Source organism: Pseudopipra pipra, chromosome 1, assembly GCF_036250125.1.
Source record: "Pseudopipra pipra isolate bDixPip1 chromosome 1, bDixPip1.hap1, whole genome shotgun sequence".
Classification (NCBI taxonomy): Eukaryota; Metazoa; Chordata; class Aves; order Passeriformes; family Pipridae; genus Pseudopipra; species Pseudopipra pipra.
Genome location: NC_087549.1, coordinates 154,372,804 through 154,391,238, shown reverse-complemented (window position 1 = coordinate 154,391,238; position 18,435 = coordinate 154,372,804). Strand labels below are relative to the sequence as shown.

At 46.2% G+C, this 18,435-nt stretch overlaps 3 protein-coding genes across 6 annotated transcripts in view; 2 read left to right on the top strand and 1 right to left on the bottom strand.

The window, feature by feature from the left end:
- The window catches only part of ALS2CL (ALS2 C-terminal like), a 62,214-nt gene extending 59,971 nt beyond the window's left edge, over positions 1-2,243 (top strand). The window contains 1 exon segment of the mRNA XM_064639885.1: positions 652-2,243. Coding sequence (XP_064495955.1) covers positions 652-723 — 72 coding nt within the window. The 3' untranslated portion in view covers positions 724-2,243.
- Positions 1-18,435, top strand: part of SNAP47 (synaptosome associated protein 47) — a 280,665-nt gene that overhangs the window by 233,051 nt on the left and 29,179 nt on the right. The gene's annotated exons all lie outside the window — the stretch shown is intronic.
- JMJD4 (jumonji domain containing 4) lies at positions 1,672-18,434 on the bottom strand. 4 transcript variants are annotated; one of them, XM_064639962.1, is made up of 8 exons: positions 18,314-18,434; positions 16,609-16,982; positions 16,277-16,545; positions 8,248-8,413; positions 7,056-7,181; positions 5,902-6,169; positions 4,917-5,063; positions 1,672-3,646 (listed from the first exon to the last, which is right to left on the bottom strand). In XM_064639962.1, the coding sequence occupies exons 3-8, from the start codon at positions 16,539-16,541 to the stop codon at positions 3,335-3,337; spliced, it is 1,284 nt and encodes a 427-aa protein (XP_064496032.1). In that variant the 5' UTR covers positions 16,542-16,545; positions 16,609-16,982; positions 18,314-18,434; the 3' UTR covers positions 1,672-3,334. The 4 variants fall into 4 exon arrangements, with proteins under 4 accessions (XP_064496032.1, XP_064496049.1, XP_064496024.1 ...); XM_064639979.1 differs by having other exon boundaries at positions 16,641-16,982; XM_064639954.1 differs by lacking the exon at positions 18,314-18,434 and adding an exon at positions 18,080-18,191 and having other exon boundaries at positions 16,277-16,982.

Genomic DNA, 18,435 nt, shown 5'->3' with positions numbered 1-18,435 from the left:
AACATTCTCAAATTTTGGCTCCACAGTTCCCAAAATTTTCCTTAAAGTTCTCAAATTTTGGCCTCAAGTTCTCCAATTTTGGCCTCAAGCTGCCAAATTTTGGCCCCAACATTCCCAACTTTTGGTCCCAGAGTTCTCCAATTTTGGCCTCAAACTTGCCAAATTTTGGCTCCACAGTTCCCAAAATTTGCCCCAAAGTTCTCAAATTTTGGTCCCAAACTTGTCAAATTTTGGCCCTGAAGTTCTCCCATTTTGGCCCCAACGTTCCCAAAATTTGCCCCACAGTTGTCAAATTTTGAGCCGGAAGTTCTCAAATTTTGGCCCCAACATTCCCAACTTTTGGCCCAACGTTCCCCAATTTTGGTCCCAAAGCTGCCAAATTTTGGCCTGAAAGTTGTCAGATTTTGACCCCAAAGTTGTCAAATTTTGGCCTCAAAATTGCCAAGTTTTGCCCCCAACATTTGCAAATTTTGACCCCACAGTTCCCAAAATTTGCCCCAAAGTTCTCAAATTTTGGCCCCGAATTTGTCAATTTTTGTCCCTAAATTCCCAACTTTTGTCCCCGAGTTCCGAAATTTTGTTCCCAGATTCCCAAATTTTGTCCCTGAGTCCCCAACTTTCTCCTCACTCCCTTGTTCTGCTCCTTCCCAGTCGTGCTACGAGCACATCCAGAGGATGAGGCTCCACCCGAGGGAGAACTGCCCCCTGCCCCCCAGCTCCTGAGCCCCAGGATCCCAAGGGAATGTCCTTCCCGCTGCACTTTCCTGCTGGATGAGGAATCCCTCGTGTCCCTGCTGCTCTGGCTGCCTTTCAAAGGGAAGAATTCTTGGATCAGCTGCAGGTTTCCTTGGAATAACCCTGCTCCTAAAGCACACACGGGGGTGCTGATGGATAAAACCCTTCTCTGTCCAACCTCAGCTGGTGGTTGGGAATCTCTTCCCGAGTGGAAAAGGTTTCTTTTGGCCCTGGGGTTTCGTTTTCCTTGTCCTGCAAATCCCAGGGAGCTCCTTTCCCTGCTCTGGTGAACGGACAGAAAGAAGAGTTTATTGGAGAGAAAGCACAGGAATTCGGGTGGGACCATTTCTGGTTGGAGAGGTCACCCCCACATTCCTAAAAAATCCATTCCTGGAAGGCAGAGGGGGTTTCTCCACTCCTCTTCCTCCCTGGGCTAAACTCAGGACCTGTCCATGGCATTTGGAAGCTGCTATTCCCCAATTCCCGTGGTTTAGGAGAGTAAAAGATGTGGATTTATTGAAGCCTCAGGGAATGTCACACCCGCACCTTGGATCTGCTCCTGCTGCTCTGGAATTCTGCAGGGATTTCCTGTGGGCTTGGAAGAAAAGGAATGTTGGTCTGGGGGGAGAAATCCCAACTCCTGGGAAGAGAAAACATGCAAACACTTGTTTTTCCTGCTGCTTTTCCAAGGAAATTTGTGCTGACAGACCCCCCCAGACCCAAAATCAGGTTGGGATTGAGCCTTCCTTTGGAAAATCAAAGGGATATTTGGGATTTTTTGTCCCTCCCACACCTGTGTGAGGTGCATTTGGAGAGGTTTTGACACAGATTTTAACCTGCTTTTTTTTTTTAAATTATTTTTTAAAGTCTGACTTTGAATTAATTGTCCAGGTAATTAATGAACTATCCAGGCAAAACACAAGCTCTTGGCTCCTGTTTCTCACATGGATTGATGCTTTAATAAATAATAACACTGATTACAAGAATTAATATATTGGGATGAGTCTCCTACTGGATGTATTTAAATAAAGCTGGTTGGAAATTTGAAGGGAGATTCCAGGCTTGCCTCTCCTCCTTATCCCAATCTCTTTGCTGCCTTCAAGCATTTGGGAATTTGCTTGGATTCGTTGGTTTTTAGTGCTCATTCTTGGGAATGAAGGGATTGGCAGTGCCAGATCTGCATCCATAAATCTCATTTTTAGGTGGTTTTAACCACCAGAGTCACAACATGCAGGAATGCAAGGCCCAAAAACGTGCTTTTCCTCCCAAAAACCAGGATTGGCAGCTGGGAATCTTTGTCCCTCACCTTTAGGAAATGTCCCTTTCCTCGTTAAAAAGGAGGAAAACTCCAGCTGGAGTTTTGGAGAATGGAAAGAGCCCCAAGGACCAGCTGTGAAATTGGAATTGTGGAGCTGCTTAAAACTGGGGCTTTTCCAACCTCCTGCCAGAAGGTTGGAGCACTGGGATGGTTTGATCCAAAATAAAAAAAGAAAATGCTGTTTTCTCCACGTTTTTTCCATGCTCTGGGTGAGGAGTTTTTCATTCCAGGTACCACTTGCTACTCGAAAATGCAGATTTTTTTTTTGTTTTCTACTAGAAAAAGGACATGCAAAAAGTGCATGCGAGTACAAACCCAGGGAATTCTCTAGAAAACGAGGGAATTCTCAGCCTACTCCGGGTTTCTGCTGTTGCACTTCCTAAAAATACAGTTTGTAGCTGCTTTTCCTTGGGGGGAAAAAAAAATTGAGGAAGTTCTTGAGCAAGAATTCAAGTGAGCCCTAAAGTGGTAACAGTGTGCAGCCATTTGTGCTTCTCTGGAAGAGCAAGAGGGAGGTTTCCCTGGGAATATTGGGGCATTCCAGTTGGGAATTGTGCTGTTGGAACCATGCAAAGGGCTTGGTTGGTGTGTGCCCACCACAGTGGAGCAGCTGAGAGGAGGTTCCTGGCTGACTTCCCTGATCAGAGAAATCCCTGCTGTGCCTTGGAATTGGGGGTGGGAATGTGGGAGTGCATCCCAATTCCTCCTTTTCAGCTTGGGGAAAAGGGGGGTGTGGGGGGGGTCACATGCTTAATTAATAGTGCTCTAATTGCAATCAGGGCTCCAGTGTCTTAATTAGGATGTTAAATTTAATCCTGGAGGGCTGATTCCACCTGAGAATTCCAGCTTTGGAGGACACAAGGAGAGCCAGCACTTCCAGGCTCCAGCTCAGGCTTCCAAGGAAGCAAACTAGCTCAAATTCCCTAAAAAAAAAAAAAAAGAAGGAAAAGATAAGCTGAGCTGCACCTGGAAGCCTTCAAATCATGGAGCTGTGAGGAGACAAAGCAGAGCTTTGAGTGCAGCTTTGCTCTTGGAAGCACAGGGAATTTGGTTATCCACAGGGAACTTCTGTCCCCCTTCCCTGACTGGGAAGAAAACCCTGCCAAGATCTGGGGGGTTTTTCCTTGATCTGGGATAGTTTTTTCCCCTCCTCCATCCAGTGACTCCCAAATGAACGCAGGGAAGCTCTTTGTGCTTCAGCCGGTGACCGGGGGGAGGAGGAACCTTCTCCAAAGCCTTTGGGAAAGGTTGGTTTTCCCAGAGAACCAAGGGAATGGGAAGTCAGAGCAGGGCTGTATCTATGGCAGCTTTGAGGTGGTGCAGCAAAGCCTCAGGAGGGGGGGACAGGGAGGTCAGATCCAGCTTCTTGAAATCCTCGTTGGCGCTCAGCGACGTCAGGACCTTCACCGTCCTCTTGAGGTCGAACACGGCGTGGAGCATTCCCAGGGTGGAAATGGCAGCTTTGGAAGTGTTCTTGGCCAAGGCCTCCTCATCCAGGCCCTTTTCCAAGACAGAAATCCTGTTCTCTGCAATGACTTTGAGGAAGTTGTAGAACTCCTTGTAGTCGATGCCCGTGCAGGACTTCATGATCAGCTGAAATCGGGGAGGGGTTGAAATGGAAATCACACTGAAATTTCCAGGGAAAAACATCACCAAACCATGTTATAATTGTATGGAATCATAAATCATTGTGTTTCAGAGAATTCCAGGATGGTTTGAGTTGGAAGGGACCTTAAGGATCATCCAGTCCCAGCCCTACCCATCTCCCACTATCCCAGGCTGCTCCAGCCTGGCCTTGGACACTTCCAGGGATCCAGGGGCAGCCCCAGCTTTCCAGTCAAAATTCCAAAAATCAGATTTTATCAAGGTAATAATTATATGGGATCATAAATGATTATATTTAATCCTTTTTGGTGATCTGTGTTTGAAGTGTCACCGGCCCCAAAAGCAACGGCCTGATTTTAATCAGGACTGAATTGCTGGGTTTTCCAAGGAGTTCTGGAGGAAATCCATCCAGGAACAGCCTCCAGAAATAAGCTTTGCATTTCTTTCATGGCAAAGATTTTGGGAGGGAAGGAAGGAATTCTTTCCCAGCCAGAGCCAGGAGAGCACTCAAGGTACAGCCCTGCTCAGCAGAAATATGGGCTCTTAAAGCATCAATTTGCAGACAGAGAAAATTCCCCTAAATTATCCTTGTTTTAAATTCACTGTTTCATAGAATTCCAGGATATTTTGAGTTGGAAGGCCCACTCCTGCCATGGGCAGGGACTCCTTCCACTGTCCCAGGTTGCTCCAACCTGGCCTTGGACACTTCCAGGGATCCAGGGGCAGCCACAGCTTCTCTGGGAAATCCATCCCAGTCCCTCCCCACCCTCACAGCCAACAATTCCTTCCCAATATCCCATCTAAATTTATCCTCTTTCAGCTTAAAGCCATTCCCTGTGTCCTGTGCCTCCATCCCTTGTCCCCAGTCACTCTCCAGCTCTCCTGGAGCCCCTTTAGGCCCTGGAAGTGGCTCTGGAGTCTCCCTGGATCCGTCTCTTCTCCAGGTGAACCCCCCCCCAGCTCTCCCAGGAATAGTCTTGAAAGGAGAAGTTGAAGGAGAGCAGTTGAAACATTTGCTTTCCAAACAACATCCCAACCTGGACATACCAAATATCCTCTGGCACAAGCCATTCCCAAGCTTATTAAGGGAATATTTTGACTTCCTGCAAAATCAAGCTGCCACCAGGCCCTAATTCTTTAGGAAACATGTAAATTCCAGGTAGGAAGGGAAGGAATTCTGTGTCTCAGAGTGCTAATAAGTGACACAATAAATCCCTGGAATATCTGATCCCTTTGGAGAGTGAGATCCCTGTTGTACCTGGCACTGGAGGTGCCAATCATCCATAGGATCCTTCCACTGGTTGATCTCCCTCTGGACAGCAGCCAGTTCATCCTGCAGGAAGCACCACATGATGGCCACGTTGCAGCCATTCACCCAGTTGTGGTTGATGGAGATGGTGTCCTCCTGAGGGAATAAATCAGAGAATCATGGAATCAGCTGGGTTGGAAGGGACCTCTGAGATCATCCAGTCCAACCCTTGATCCAACCCCGCTGTGGTTCCCAGCCCATGGCACTGATGCCACATCCAGTCTGTCCCTTAAACACCTCCAGGGATGGAGAATCCCCCACTTCCCTGGGCAGCCCATTCCAATGGCTGAGCACCCTCTCTGCAAAGAAATTCTTCCTAATGTCCAACCTAACCCTCCCCTGGCACAGCTGCAGACCCAGCCCTCTTGTCTTGCTGATGGTTGCCTGGGAAAAGAGACCAACCCCCCCCCGGCTCCCCCCTCCTGTCAGGGAGTTGCAGAGAGTGAGGAGGTCTCCCCTGAGCCTCCTCTTCTCCAGGCTGAGCCCCCCCAGCTCCCTCAGCCTCTCCTCACAGCACTTGTGCTCCAGTCCCTTCCCCAGCCTTGTTGCTCTTCCCTGCACCTGCTCCAGCCCCTCCATGTCCTTCCTGAGCTGAGGGCCCAGAACTGGACCCAGCACTCCAGGGGTGGCCTCCCCAGCGCTGAGTCCAGGGGCAGAATCCCTTCCCTGGCCCTGTTGGCCACCCTGTTCCTGAGCCAGGCCAGGATCCATTGGCCCTCTTGTCCCCCTGGGCACACTCTGGCTCCTGTTCAGCTCCCTGTCCATCCCCACTCCCAGCTCCCTTCCTGCCTGGCTGCTCTCCAGCCCCTCTGGCCCAGCCTGGAGCTGCCAGGGGTTGTTGTGGCCCAAGGGCAGGACCCGGCCCCTTGGCCTGGTGGAACCTCATCCCGTTAATCTGCTGCCTGATGAGCAGGATGGTGCCAAGGGGTCTCACCAGGTTGTAAACCTGGTGGTGCCATCCACTGGGAATGAAGACAATCTCTCCTGCTTCCTGCACGATCTCCACGGGGGGTTGGCTTTGGCTGTAGCGAGGGTACAGCCTCCTGTCCTGCAGGCTGGGGGCAGTCACGTCGAAGGGTAGGTTGCCGTGTCTGTCCTTCAGGAATTCCTCCTGTCCTGCTGGATACAGCAGCCACTTCTTCCTGCCACAGATGTTTGCTGACCAGCTGTAGGAGCGGAACACGTCGGCATGGAACGGTGTCCTGAGGGAAAAACAGAGGTTGGAGTGAAGGCAGAGCCGAAACACTTTAATGTAAATCCTAAAAACACCAAGAATCTGGGACACTGAGCCCTTTTCTTCCTGGAATTTTGGGTGGTTTAAGTTGTTTTCTCTGTCTGCAGTTTTATCTGTATCTCCACAGTGTTGAGTGTTTCCTGTCAAATCCAGTGTTTGTCTCTCCAATCCCTCCATTTGTGGGATATTCTGGGATGGGAACTGCAAATGCCACTTAATAACTGAGCCCAGGTTGGAATTTTCACCTGCAGAACATCTGAGTCCTGAGGGAAAAACAGAGGTTTAAGGAAAGGCAGAGCCGAAACACTTTAATGTAAATCCTGAAAACACCAAGAATCTGGGACACTGAGCCCTTTTCTTCCTGGAATTTTGGCTGGTTTAAGTCATTTTCTCTACAGTTTTATCTCTATCTCCTTAGTGTCGAGTGTTTCCTGTCAAATCCAGTGTTTGTCTGTCCAATCCCTCCATTTGTGGGATATTCTGTGGGATATTCTGGGATGGGAACTGCAAATAACTGTCATTAATTCCGGGCTGGAATTTTCCCCTGCAGAACATCTGAGTCATCGGTGCCTCCACGAGGCTTCTGCTGACCCTGCAAATCACAAGTGGCTGATGATCCCAAGGGAATTCCTGCTCCAAATCCTTAAATAACCTGGGTTTGGGGTGCACAATTCAGGGCTTTTCCTGTGGCTGATGCAGGAGTTCAGCTCACAAACAGAGACGAGGCTGGACGGATCCAGGCAGAACCCTGGACTCTGCAGCGTGGGGATATCCCAAAGGATAACGTGATAATTCCCTGGAATATTAACCTTCAAAATGGGTGTCTAAGGATGACAGAGAGGCCATTTCCTTACCATGAGCCCTTGGGTCCCATGTAGACAAACCTATAATCATCCACAGCCACAGCATCCCAGTACTCGTTGAGCCAGTCGGAGGAGAAGTACACGGGAGTCGTGTAAACATCCTGCTCTGGGAAAGCCCTGGGAAAGGGAAAGGGTTGGAAAGGGGGCTCAGGAATATGTGGCATTGCTGCCTCTCCCTTATGTCCAAAATCCAGATCCAAAGACTGATCATCCTGGATTAAGAATCATGGAATGGGCTGAGTTGGAAGGGAGCTTAAAGATCATCTTGTTCTACTCCCCTGCCATGGGCAGGGACGCCTTCCATTATCCCAGGTTGCTCCAACCTGGCCTTGGACACTTCCAGGGATCCAGGAGCAGCCACAGCTTCTCTGGGCAACCTGTCCCAGGGCCTCCCCACCCTCCCAGCCAGGAATTCCTGCCCAATATCCCATCTATCCCTGCCCTCTGGCAGTGGGAAGCCATTCTCTACATCCCATCACTCCATGTCCTTGTCCCCAGTCCCTCTCCAGCCCTCCTGGAGCCCCTTGAGGCACTGGATGACCATCCCCAGCCATGGATCCATGTGGGATCACGTTCATGGAGTCATGGAATTCTACAAGGGTTTGAGTTGGAAGGGAACTTAAAGATCATCTCATTCCATCCCCTGCCGTGGGCAGGGACACCTCCCACCAGCCTGGGTTGCTCCAACCTGGTCTTGGACACTTCCAGGGATCCAGGGGCAGCCACAGCTTCTCTGGGAAATCCATTCTGGGGCCTCCCCACCCTCACAGCCAGGAATTTTTTTCCAATATCCCATCTAAATTTATCCTCTTTCAGCTTTAAGCCATTCCCTGTGTCCTGTCCCTCCATCCCTTGTCCCCAGTCCCTCTCCAGCTCTCCTGGAGCCCCTTAGGCCCTGCCAGGGGCTCTCAGCTCTCCCTGGAGCCTTCTCTTCTCCAGGGGAACCCCCCCAGCTCCCCTAGCCAAGAATTCCTTCCCACTATCCCACCTATCCCTGCCCTCTGGCAATGGGAAGCCATTCCCTGTGTCCTGTCCCTCCAGGCCGTTGTGTGGAGTCTCTCTCCATCTTTCTTGGAGCTCCTCCAGCTCCTGGAAGGCCACAACCAGTTCCCTCAGGAACAATCCCAAGAGAATCCCAAATCCCTGAGCCTCAGGAGCACTGAGGGCACTGCAGAGCTCCCACCTGCTGAGGTGCCAGTCCTTGAGGTAGAGGCAGCCCCGGGAGGAGCGGTAGCCGTTCCGGATGTATTCCTGCCAGTACTTCACGTAGTCCTTGAAGGGCAGCTGCTCCTTGGGGTTGGAATTGTATTCCTTCACGTCACAGTTGGCCACGGGCACCACGGCCTCGCCTGGAAAACACAACCACCCTCAGGGCAGGGCAGAAGGACCAGGTCACCCTCAGGGACCTTCAAAGGTTCCCAAAGACCTGGAGGAACAATCCCTACCCCAGGATCAGCATTCCAGGCAAACGTGACCCGAATCAGGATTGATTTATTTAATGCCACCCGAATTTTCCAGTTATTTCTCCAACATGACCCAACTTTTCCTGTTATTTGGTGACGGGCACCACAGCTTTGCCTGGAAAACACAACCACCCCCAGGAGAGGGCAGAAGGACCACATCACCCTCAGAGACCTTCAAAGGTTCCCAAAGACCTGGAGGAACAACCCCTATCCCAGGATCAGCATTCCAGGCAAATGTGACCCAAAATCAGGATTGATTTATTTAATGCCACCCGAATTTTCCAGTTATTTCTGGAATGTGACCTAATTTTCCTGTTATTTGGTGACGGGCACCACGGCTTCTCCTGGAAAACACAACCACCCTCGGGGACCTGCACCTTCAAAGGTTCCCAAAGACCTGGAGGAACAATCCCTATCCCAGGATCAGCATTCCAGGCAAACATGACCCAAAATCGGGATTGATTTATTTAATGCCACCCGAATTTTCCAGTTATTTCTTGAATGTGACCCAACTTTTCCTGTTATTCCACGGCTTCTCCTGGAGAACACAACCACCCTCAGGGCAGGGCAGAAGGACCAGATCACCCTTTGAGACCTTCAAAGGTTCCCAAAGACCTGGAGGAACAACCCCTATGCCAGGATCAGCATTCCAGGCAACCGTGACCCAAATCGGGATTTATTTCTTTAATGCCACCCGAATTTTCCAGTTATTTCTCCAACATGACCCAACTTTTCCTGTTATTTGGTGACGGGCACCACAGCTTTGCCTGGAAAACACAACCACCCCCAGGAGAGGGCAGAAGGACCAGATCACCCTCAGAGACCTTCAAAGGTTCCCAAAGACCTGGAGGAACAATCCCTATCCCTATCAGCATTCCAGGCAAATGTGACCCGAATCAGGATTGATTTATTTAATGCCACCCAAATTTTCCAGTTATTTCTCCAACATGACCCAACTTTTCCTGTTATTTGGTGACGGGCACCACAGCTTTGCCTGGAAAACACAACCACCCCCAGGAGAGGGCAGAAGGACCACGTCACCCTCAGAGACCTTCAAAGGTTCCCAAAGACCTGGAGGAACAACCCCTATCCCAGGATCAGCATTCCAGGCAAACGTGACCCAAATCGGGATTTATTTATTTAATGCCACCTGAATTTTCCAGTTATTTCTGGAATGTGACCTAATTTTCCTGTTATTTGGCCACGAGCACCACGGCTTCTCCTGGAGAACACAACCCCCCTCAGGGCAGGGCAGAAGGACCAGGTCACCCTCAGGGACCTGCACCTTCAGTGGTTCCCAAAGACCTGGAGGAACAATCCCTATCCCAACAACTCCCTATCCCAGGATCAGCATTCCAGGCAAACGTGACCCAAAATCGGGATTGATTTATTTAATGCCATCTGAATTTTCCAGTTATTTCTTGAATGTGACCCAACTTTTCCTGTTATTCCACGGCTTCTCCTGGAGAACACAACCACCCCCAGGGCAGGGCAGAAGGACCAGATCACCCTCAGAGACCTTCAAAGGTTCCCAAAGACCTGGAGGAACAATCCCTATCCCTATCAGCATTCCAGGTAAACCTGACCCGAATCAGGATTGATTTATTTAATGCCACCCGAATTTTCCAGTTATTTCTCCAACATGACCCAATTTTTCCTGTTATTTGGTGACGGGCACCACGGCTTCTCCTGGAGAACACAACCCCCCTCAGGGCAGGGCAGAAGGACCAGGTCACCCTCAGGGACCTGCACCTTCAGTGGTTCCCAAAGACCTGGAGGAACAATCCCTATCCCAACAACTCCCTATCCCAGGATCAGCGTTCCAGGCAAACATGATCCAAAATCAGGATTGATTTATTTAATGCCACCCGAATTTTCCAGTTATTTCTGGAATGTGACCCAACTTTTCCTGTTATTCCACGGCTTCTCCTGGAGAACACAACGACCCTCAGGGCAGGGCAGAAGGACCAGATCACCCTCAGAGACCTTCAAAGGTCCCCAAAGACCTGGAGGAACAACCCCTATCCCAGGATCAGCATTCCAGGCAGACAGGACCCAAAATCGGGATTGATTTATTTAATGCCACCTGAATTTTCCAGTTATTCCTTGAATGTGACCCAACTTTTCCTGTTATTTGGTGACGGGCACCACGGCTTCTCCTGGAAAACACAACCACCCTCAGGGCAGGGCAGAAGGACCAGGTCACCCTCAGGGACCTGCACCTCCAAAGGTTCTGGGGACAACCCAAAGACCTGGAGGAACAACCCCTATGCCAGGATCAGCATTCCAGACAAACCTGACCCGAATCAGGATTGATTTATTTAATGCCACCCAAATTTTCCAGTTATTTCTCCAATGTGACCCAACTTTTCCTGTTATTTGGTGACGGGCACCACAGCTTTGCCTGGAAAACACAACCACCCCCAGGAGAGGGCAGAAGGACCAGGTCACCCTCAGAGACCTGCACCTTCAGAGGTTCTGGGGACAACCCAAAGACCTGGAGGAACAACCCCTACCCCAGGATCAGCATTCCAGGCAAACATGACCCAAAATCGGGATTGATTTCTTTAATGCCACCCGAATTTTCCAGTTATTCCTTGAATGTGACCCAACTTTTCCTGTTATTCCACGGCTTCTCCTGGAGAACACAACCCCCCTCAGGGCAGGGCAGAAGGACCAGGTCACCCTCAGAGACCTTCAAAGGTTCCCAAAGACCTGGAGGAACAATCCCTATCCCAGGATCAGCATTCCAGGCAAATGTGACCCAAAATCAGGATTGATTTATTTAATGCCACCTGAATTTTCCAGTTATTTCTCCAACGTGACCCAACTTTTCCTGATATTTGGTGACGGGCACCACGGCTTCTCCTGGAAAACACAACCACCCTCAGGAGAGGGCAGAAGGACCAGGTCACCCTCAGAGACCTGCACCTTCAAAGGTTCTGGGGACAACCCAAAGACCTGGAGGAACAATCCCTATCCCAGGATCAGCATTCCAGGCAAACGTGACCCAAATCGGGATTGATTTATTTAATGCCACCCGAATTTTCCAGTTATTTCTTGAATGTGACCCAATTTTCCTGTTATTCCACAGCTTCTCCTGGAGAACACAACCACCCCCAGGGCAGGGCAGAAGGACCAGATCACCCTCAGAGACCTTCAAAGGTTCCCAAAGACCTGGAGGAACAATCCCTATCCCTATCAGTATTCCAGGTAAACGTGACCTGAATCAGGATTGATTTCTTTAATGCCACCTGAATTTTCCAGTTATTTCTGGAATGTGACCCAATTTTCCCGTTATTTGGTGATGGGCACCACGGCTTCTCCTGGAAAACACAACCACCCTCAGGGACCTGCACCTTCAAAGGTTCCCAAAGACCTGGAGGAACAACCCCTATCCCAGGATCAGCATTCCAGGTAAACGTGACCCGAATCGGGATTGATTTATTTAATGCCACCTGAATTTTCCAGTTATTTCTGGAATGTGACCTAATTTTCCTGTTATTTGGTGACGGGCACCACGGCTTCTCCTGGAAAACACAACCCCCCTCAGGGCAGGGCAGAAGGACCAGATCACCCTCAGGGACCTTCAAAGGTCCCCAAAGACCTGGAGGAACAATCCCTATCCCAGGATCAGCATTCCAGGCAAACGTGACCCGAATCAGGATTGATTTATTTAATGCCACCCGAATTTTCCAGTTATTTCTGGAATGTGACCTAATTTTCCTGTTATTTGGTGACGGGCACCACGGCTTCTCCTGGAGAACACAACCACCCCCAGGAGAGGGCAGAAGGACCAGGTCACCCTCAGGGACCTTCAAAGGTTCCCAAAGACCTGGAGGAACAATCCCTATCCCAGGATCAGCATTCCAGGCAAACATGACCCAAAATTGGGATTGATTTATTTAATGCCACCCGAATTTTCCAGTTATTCCTTGAATGTAACCCAACTTTTCCTGTTATTCCACAGCTTCTCCTGGAGAACACAACCCCCCTCAGGGCAGGGCAGAAGGACCAGGTCACCCTCAGAGACCTTCAAAGGTTCCCAAAGACCTGGAGGAACAACCCCTATCCCAGGATCAGCATTCCAGGCAAACCTGACCCGAATCAGGATTGATTTATTTAATGCCACCCAAATTTTCCAGTTATTTCTCCAACATGACCCAACTTTTCCTGTTATTTGGTGACGGGCACCACAGCTTTGCCTGGAAAACACAACCACCCCCAGGAGAGGGCAGAAGGACCACGTCACCCTCAGAGACCTTCAAAGGTTCCCAAAGACCTGGAGGAACAACCCCTATCCCAGGATCAGCATTCCAGGCAAACGTGACCCAAATCGGGATTTATTTATTTAATGCCACCTGAATTTTCCAGTTATTTCTGGAATGTGACCTAATTTTCCTGTTATTTGGCCACGAGCACCACGGCTTCTCCTGGAGAACACAACCCCCCTCAGGGCAGGGCAGAAGGACCAGGTCACCCTCAGGGACCTGCACCTTCAGTGGTTCCCAAAGACCTGGAGGAACAATCCCTATCCCAACAACTCCCTATCCCAGGATCAGCGTTCCAGGCAAACGTGACCCAAAATCGGGATTGATTTATTTAATGCCATCTGAATTTTCCAGTTATTTCTTGAATGTGACCCAACTTTTCCTGTTATTCCACGGCTTCTCCTGGAGAACACAACCACCCCCAGGGCAGGGCAGAAGGACCACGTCACCCTCAGGGACCTTCAAAGGTCCCCAAAGACCTGGAGGAACAATCCCTATCCCAGGATCAGCATTCCAGGCAAACCTGACCCAAATTGGGATTTATTTATTTAATGCCACCCGAATTTTCCAGTTATTTCTCCAACGTGACCCAACTTTTCCTGTTATTTATTTAAAATGACCTGGATTTTCCTTTGAAACTCCACTAGAAGTGGGGTAGTGAGGCTATTAAATATTTATATATGCATAGGTTTAGATCTATATTTATATAGATATATATGTATGCATATAAAATATATATTTTATATATATTATTACATATGTATGTCTATAAAATACATATTTATATGTTATTATATATGTATGTCTATAAAATATGTATTTATGTATATTGTTATTAGAATGTATAAAATATATATTTTATATATTATCACATATGTATGTATATAATATATATATTTATGTATATTATTATATTAGTATGTACAAAATATATATTTTATATATTATTACATATATATGTCTATAAAATATATATTTATTTATATTATTACATATGTATGTGTATAAAATATATATTAATGTATATTATTACATATGTATGTCTATAAAATATATATTTATTTATATTACTACATATGTATGTGTATAAAATATATATTAATGTATATTATAATATTAGTATGTATAAAATATATTTTATATACTATTACATATGTATGTCTATTAAATACATATTTATGTATATTATTACATTAGTATGTCTATAAAATACATATTTATGTATATTATTACATATGTATGTCTATAAAATATGTATTTATTTATATTATTATATTAGTATTTCTATAAAATATATATTTATGTCTATTATTATATATGTATGTATATTTAAAATATGTTTGTATATACTATATATGTGTGTAAAATATGTATTTTATATATATTATTAATATGTATGTCTATAAAATATATATTTACATATAATTATATATAACATTTTTATACATTATACTTAGATATATATGTTATTATTTTAATATATTACATATATGTTATATATAAATATATATGAATATATATAAAAATATATAAATAATACATAAACATATATAAAAATATATATATTATTAAAGGCACATTAACTATTTAAGTATATTAACTAATATAAATATATAATTTAATAGAAATATATTAACTATAACAAATATCTTAACTAACTTGTTAATAATTAACTAATGACTATTCTAATTAGTCATTCTTTATAAAGATTAGGCCTATTATTTCCAAATATTATTTTTATATTGAGTAGAAATATTATTGTTTATATTACTTGGAATGTACATGTTCACTTTTATATATTTATTATTTATTTTATATAGAAATTTTACATATGATACAATGTCTATGTATTTACCTATATTAAAGATAGGTATTATATTAGTTATTATTTATAATTATTCAATCCATTAATATTTTAGAGAGATTTTACTGTGACTACAGAACTTTTTCCCCTTTCCTGAGGGAATTTTCAGGCTGTTCCTCTGGTTAATAATAATAAATTGGGGTGGTTAAATTATAAAAGGGGTTTTTTTTAATTAATTTTATTGTGGAATTAAATTTGGGATTGGAATCTGCAAACCAAAATGTGAATAAATCTTGAAAAGTATAAATAGAATAGTTATGTGGTTAAGATTAAATATATTGTAGTTATTAAATATAATAAGTGTGAGATAAGGAGAGAAAAAGTATCAATATAATAAGGGAAATGAGGGGAAAAGTATCAATATATGAAGGAAAAAGGAGAGGGAATGTATCCATATAATAAGAAAAAAGGAGAGGAAAAATATCAATTAAATAAGGAAAAAGAGAGGGAAAGTGGAGAAAAAAAAGGAGAAAAAAAGGAGAAAAAATAGAGAAAAATAATAGAGAAAAATAATAGAGAAAAGTGGAGAAAAATTGAGAAAAACGGAGAAAAAGGGAGAAAAATAACAGAAAAACAGAGAAAAGTGGAGAAAAATTGAAAATAATAGAGAATAATAGAGAATAATGGAGAAAAAAGAGAAAAATGGAGAAAAATTGGAAAAATTTGGAGAAAAATTGGAGAAAAATATTAGAGAAAAATTGGAGAAAAGTAATGGAGAAAAACAGAGAAAAATGAGAACAAAAAAAATGGAGAAAAAATAGAGAAAAATGGAGAAAGGTGGAGAAAAAATAATAGAGAAGAATAGAGAAAAGTGGAGAAAAGGTGAAGAAAACAGAAAAGATGGAGGAAAAATAGAGAAAAATGGAGAAAGATGGAGAAAAATAATAGAGAAAAATGGAGAAAAATAATAGAAAAAATAGAGAAAATGGAGAAAAATGGAGAAAAATAATAGAAAAAATAGAGAAAATGGAGAAAAATTTGGATAAAAATTTGGAGAAAAAATATTAGAGAAATTGTGGAAAAAATGTGGAGAAAAAATGTGGAGAAAAAATGTGGAGAAAAAATGTGGAGAAAAAATGTGGAGAAAAAATGTGGAGAAAAAATGTGGAGAAAAAATGTGGAGAAAAAATGTGGAGAAAAAATGTGGAGAAAAAATGTGGAAAAAATGTGGAAAAAATGTGGAAAAAATGTGGAAAAAATGTGGAAAAAATGTGGAAAAATGTGGAAAAAATGTGGAAAAAATGTGGAAAAAATGTGGAAAAAATGTGGAAAAAAATAATAGAGAAAAGTGTACAAAGGTGGAGAAAAGTGGAGAAAAAATAACAGAGAAAAGGTGGAGAAAAGGTGGGAAAAAGGCGGAGAAAAGGTGGAGAAAAAAAAGAAAAAATAGTAGAAAATAATAGAGAAAAGTGGAGAAAAAGTGGGGAAAAGTGGAGAAAAAACCTGAAAAAATAACAGAAAATAATAGAGAAAAGTGGAGAAAAGTAAAGAAAAGGTGGAGAAAATTAATTGTAATTTAGGACAAAAAAAAATAAAAAGGCTGGAGAATTGCTTTTGTTTCTGGTCCCATTGCTAAAATCAGCTGAAGTCAAAGGTGTGTCAGGGAGGACTCACCAAACTTCTGCAGCAGATGCTCAAAGTTGGGCTTCCCATCCCGGGTGACCCAGGTCCTCCTGCTGCCCCAGTCCTCGGTGAACTTGGCTGAGAAAATACAGGGCTGGTTGGGAATCAAATAATCCCGGAAAAAATCCGAGTAGGTGAAGGAATCCACTCTCTCAATGAAGTCAACGTGACCCCCGGGAAGGCCTGGAGCAGCCTGGGATGAGGGGCTGCAGTCATGGAAAAAGGCAGTGGAACAGGCAAAGGTTGCCCTGTCCATGCAGGCTGGATGCAAGTCCTGGCTTGGCCAAGAAAGGCTGGATGAATTCCTGGCTTAGCCAAGAAAGGCTGGATGCAATTCCTGGCTTGGCCAAGAAAGGCTGGATGCAATTCCTGGCTTAGCCAAGAAAGGCTGGATGCAATTCCTGGCTTGGCCAAGAAAGGCTGGATGCAATTCCTGGCTTAGCCAAGCAGATTTCGTTCTCCCACAGCAAAAATAAACTGCTTAAAATGGGATTGGAGTCTCTAAAGCTGGGAAAACTCACGGCAAAGTAGAGGGAAAACAGGGAGTGGTGCAGGAGCATCCCAGCAGGGCGGGATAATTGGGATCTTCCATAGTTTGTGGAGGTCAGATGGGGGGGGATGGCTGGCAAGAGGCACCCTGGGGATGGTGAAGGTGCTGCTTGTCCCTTGTCACCTTCTTGCCAGGGCTGGTTCCTTCCTGGAACAGCAGAAACATTAAAATCAGTGGGATGTTCCTGATAAATTCATTAATTGAAGGGATGGAGGGAAGGAAACCCCCTAAATATTTGGGAAAGTGATCGTAGTGGGATCATCCCTTTGTTGGAACATACAAGCTCTGGCACCTCTCCCCTTCCCCAGATCCTCAGGATCTGGCAGCAATCATCCTAAAAATAAGGGGGATAATAGGGAATAATAGGAATAAAAAGGAGGGAAGGGGGAAAACTGAGCCCAGAGGGGAAAGGAGGGCAAATAAACCACATGGGATGCAGGGCTGGGATTTGGGAGACACTGAGGGTGAAGGGGGGGATAAAGGGGCTCCAAGGGAACACAACAGTGGGATTAAGGGTTCTCCATGAGGGGATTCCAAGGGAACACCAGGACACCACAGCAGGATGAAGTGTTTTCCATGAGGGAATTCCAAGGGAACACCAGGACACCACAGTGGGATTAAGGGGCCTCCATGAGGGAATTTCCCCCTCACGGAGCTCCAAGGGAACCCTAAAATGGATTAAGGAGCCTCCATGAGGGGCTTTCCCCTCCCAGATCTCCAAGGGGACACTCCAAGGGATTAAAGGACCTCCATGAAGAAATTATTCCCTCTCAGAGCTCCAAGGGACAGTGGGATTAAGGGACCTCCAGGAGGGATTTCCAAGGGAACACCTGGACACCACAGCGGGATTAAGGGACTTCCTTGAGTAAATTTTCCCCTCCCAGATCTCCAAGGGGACACTCCAAGGGATTAAAGGACCTCCATGAAGAAATTACTCCCTCCCAGAGCTCCAAGGGAACACGACAGTGGGATTAAGGGTTCTCTCTAAGAGGATTCCAAGGGAACACCAGGACACCACAGCGGGATTAAGGGGCCTCCTTGAGGGTATTCCCCCCTCACGGAGCTCCAAGGGAACGCTCCGAGGGATTAAGGGACCTCCACGAGGGAATTCCCCCCTCATGGAGCCCCAAGGGAACACTAAAATGGATTAAGGAGCCTCCCTGAGGGGATTTCTCCTCCCAGAGCTCCAAGGGGATACTTCAGTGGGATTAAGGGACCTCCAGGAGGGAATTTCAAGGGAACACCTGGACACCACAGTGGCATTAAGGGACCTCCAGGAGGGAATTCCCCCCTCACGCAGCTCCAAGAGATTAAAGGACCTCCATGACGGGATTCCCCTTCCCGGACCTCCCAGCTGGGGGGGGGGGCACCCGGACACCACAGCGCGTCGCACACCCCATCCTCACATCGCGCTGCGGCTCCACCCGCCCTCCCGCTTCCCGCCGAGGCTCGGAGCCCACAGAGGGAGCGATACTCACCCGCACCTCCCGCGGGACATCCCTCCGGGGCGAGCGGCGGCGGTAGCGGGGACGGCGACGGGGCGATGGCGGGCGCGGCCGGAACCTCTGCGCGGGGCGGGCGGGGCGGGGGGGGAGGCGAA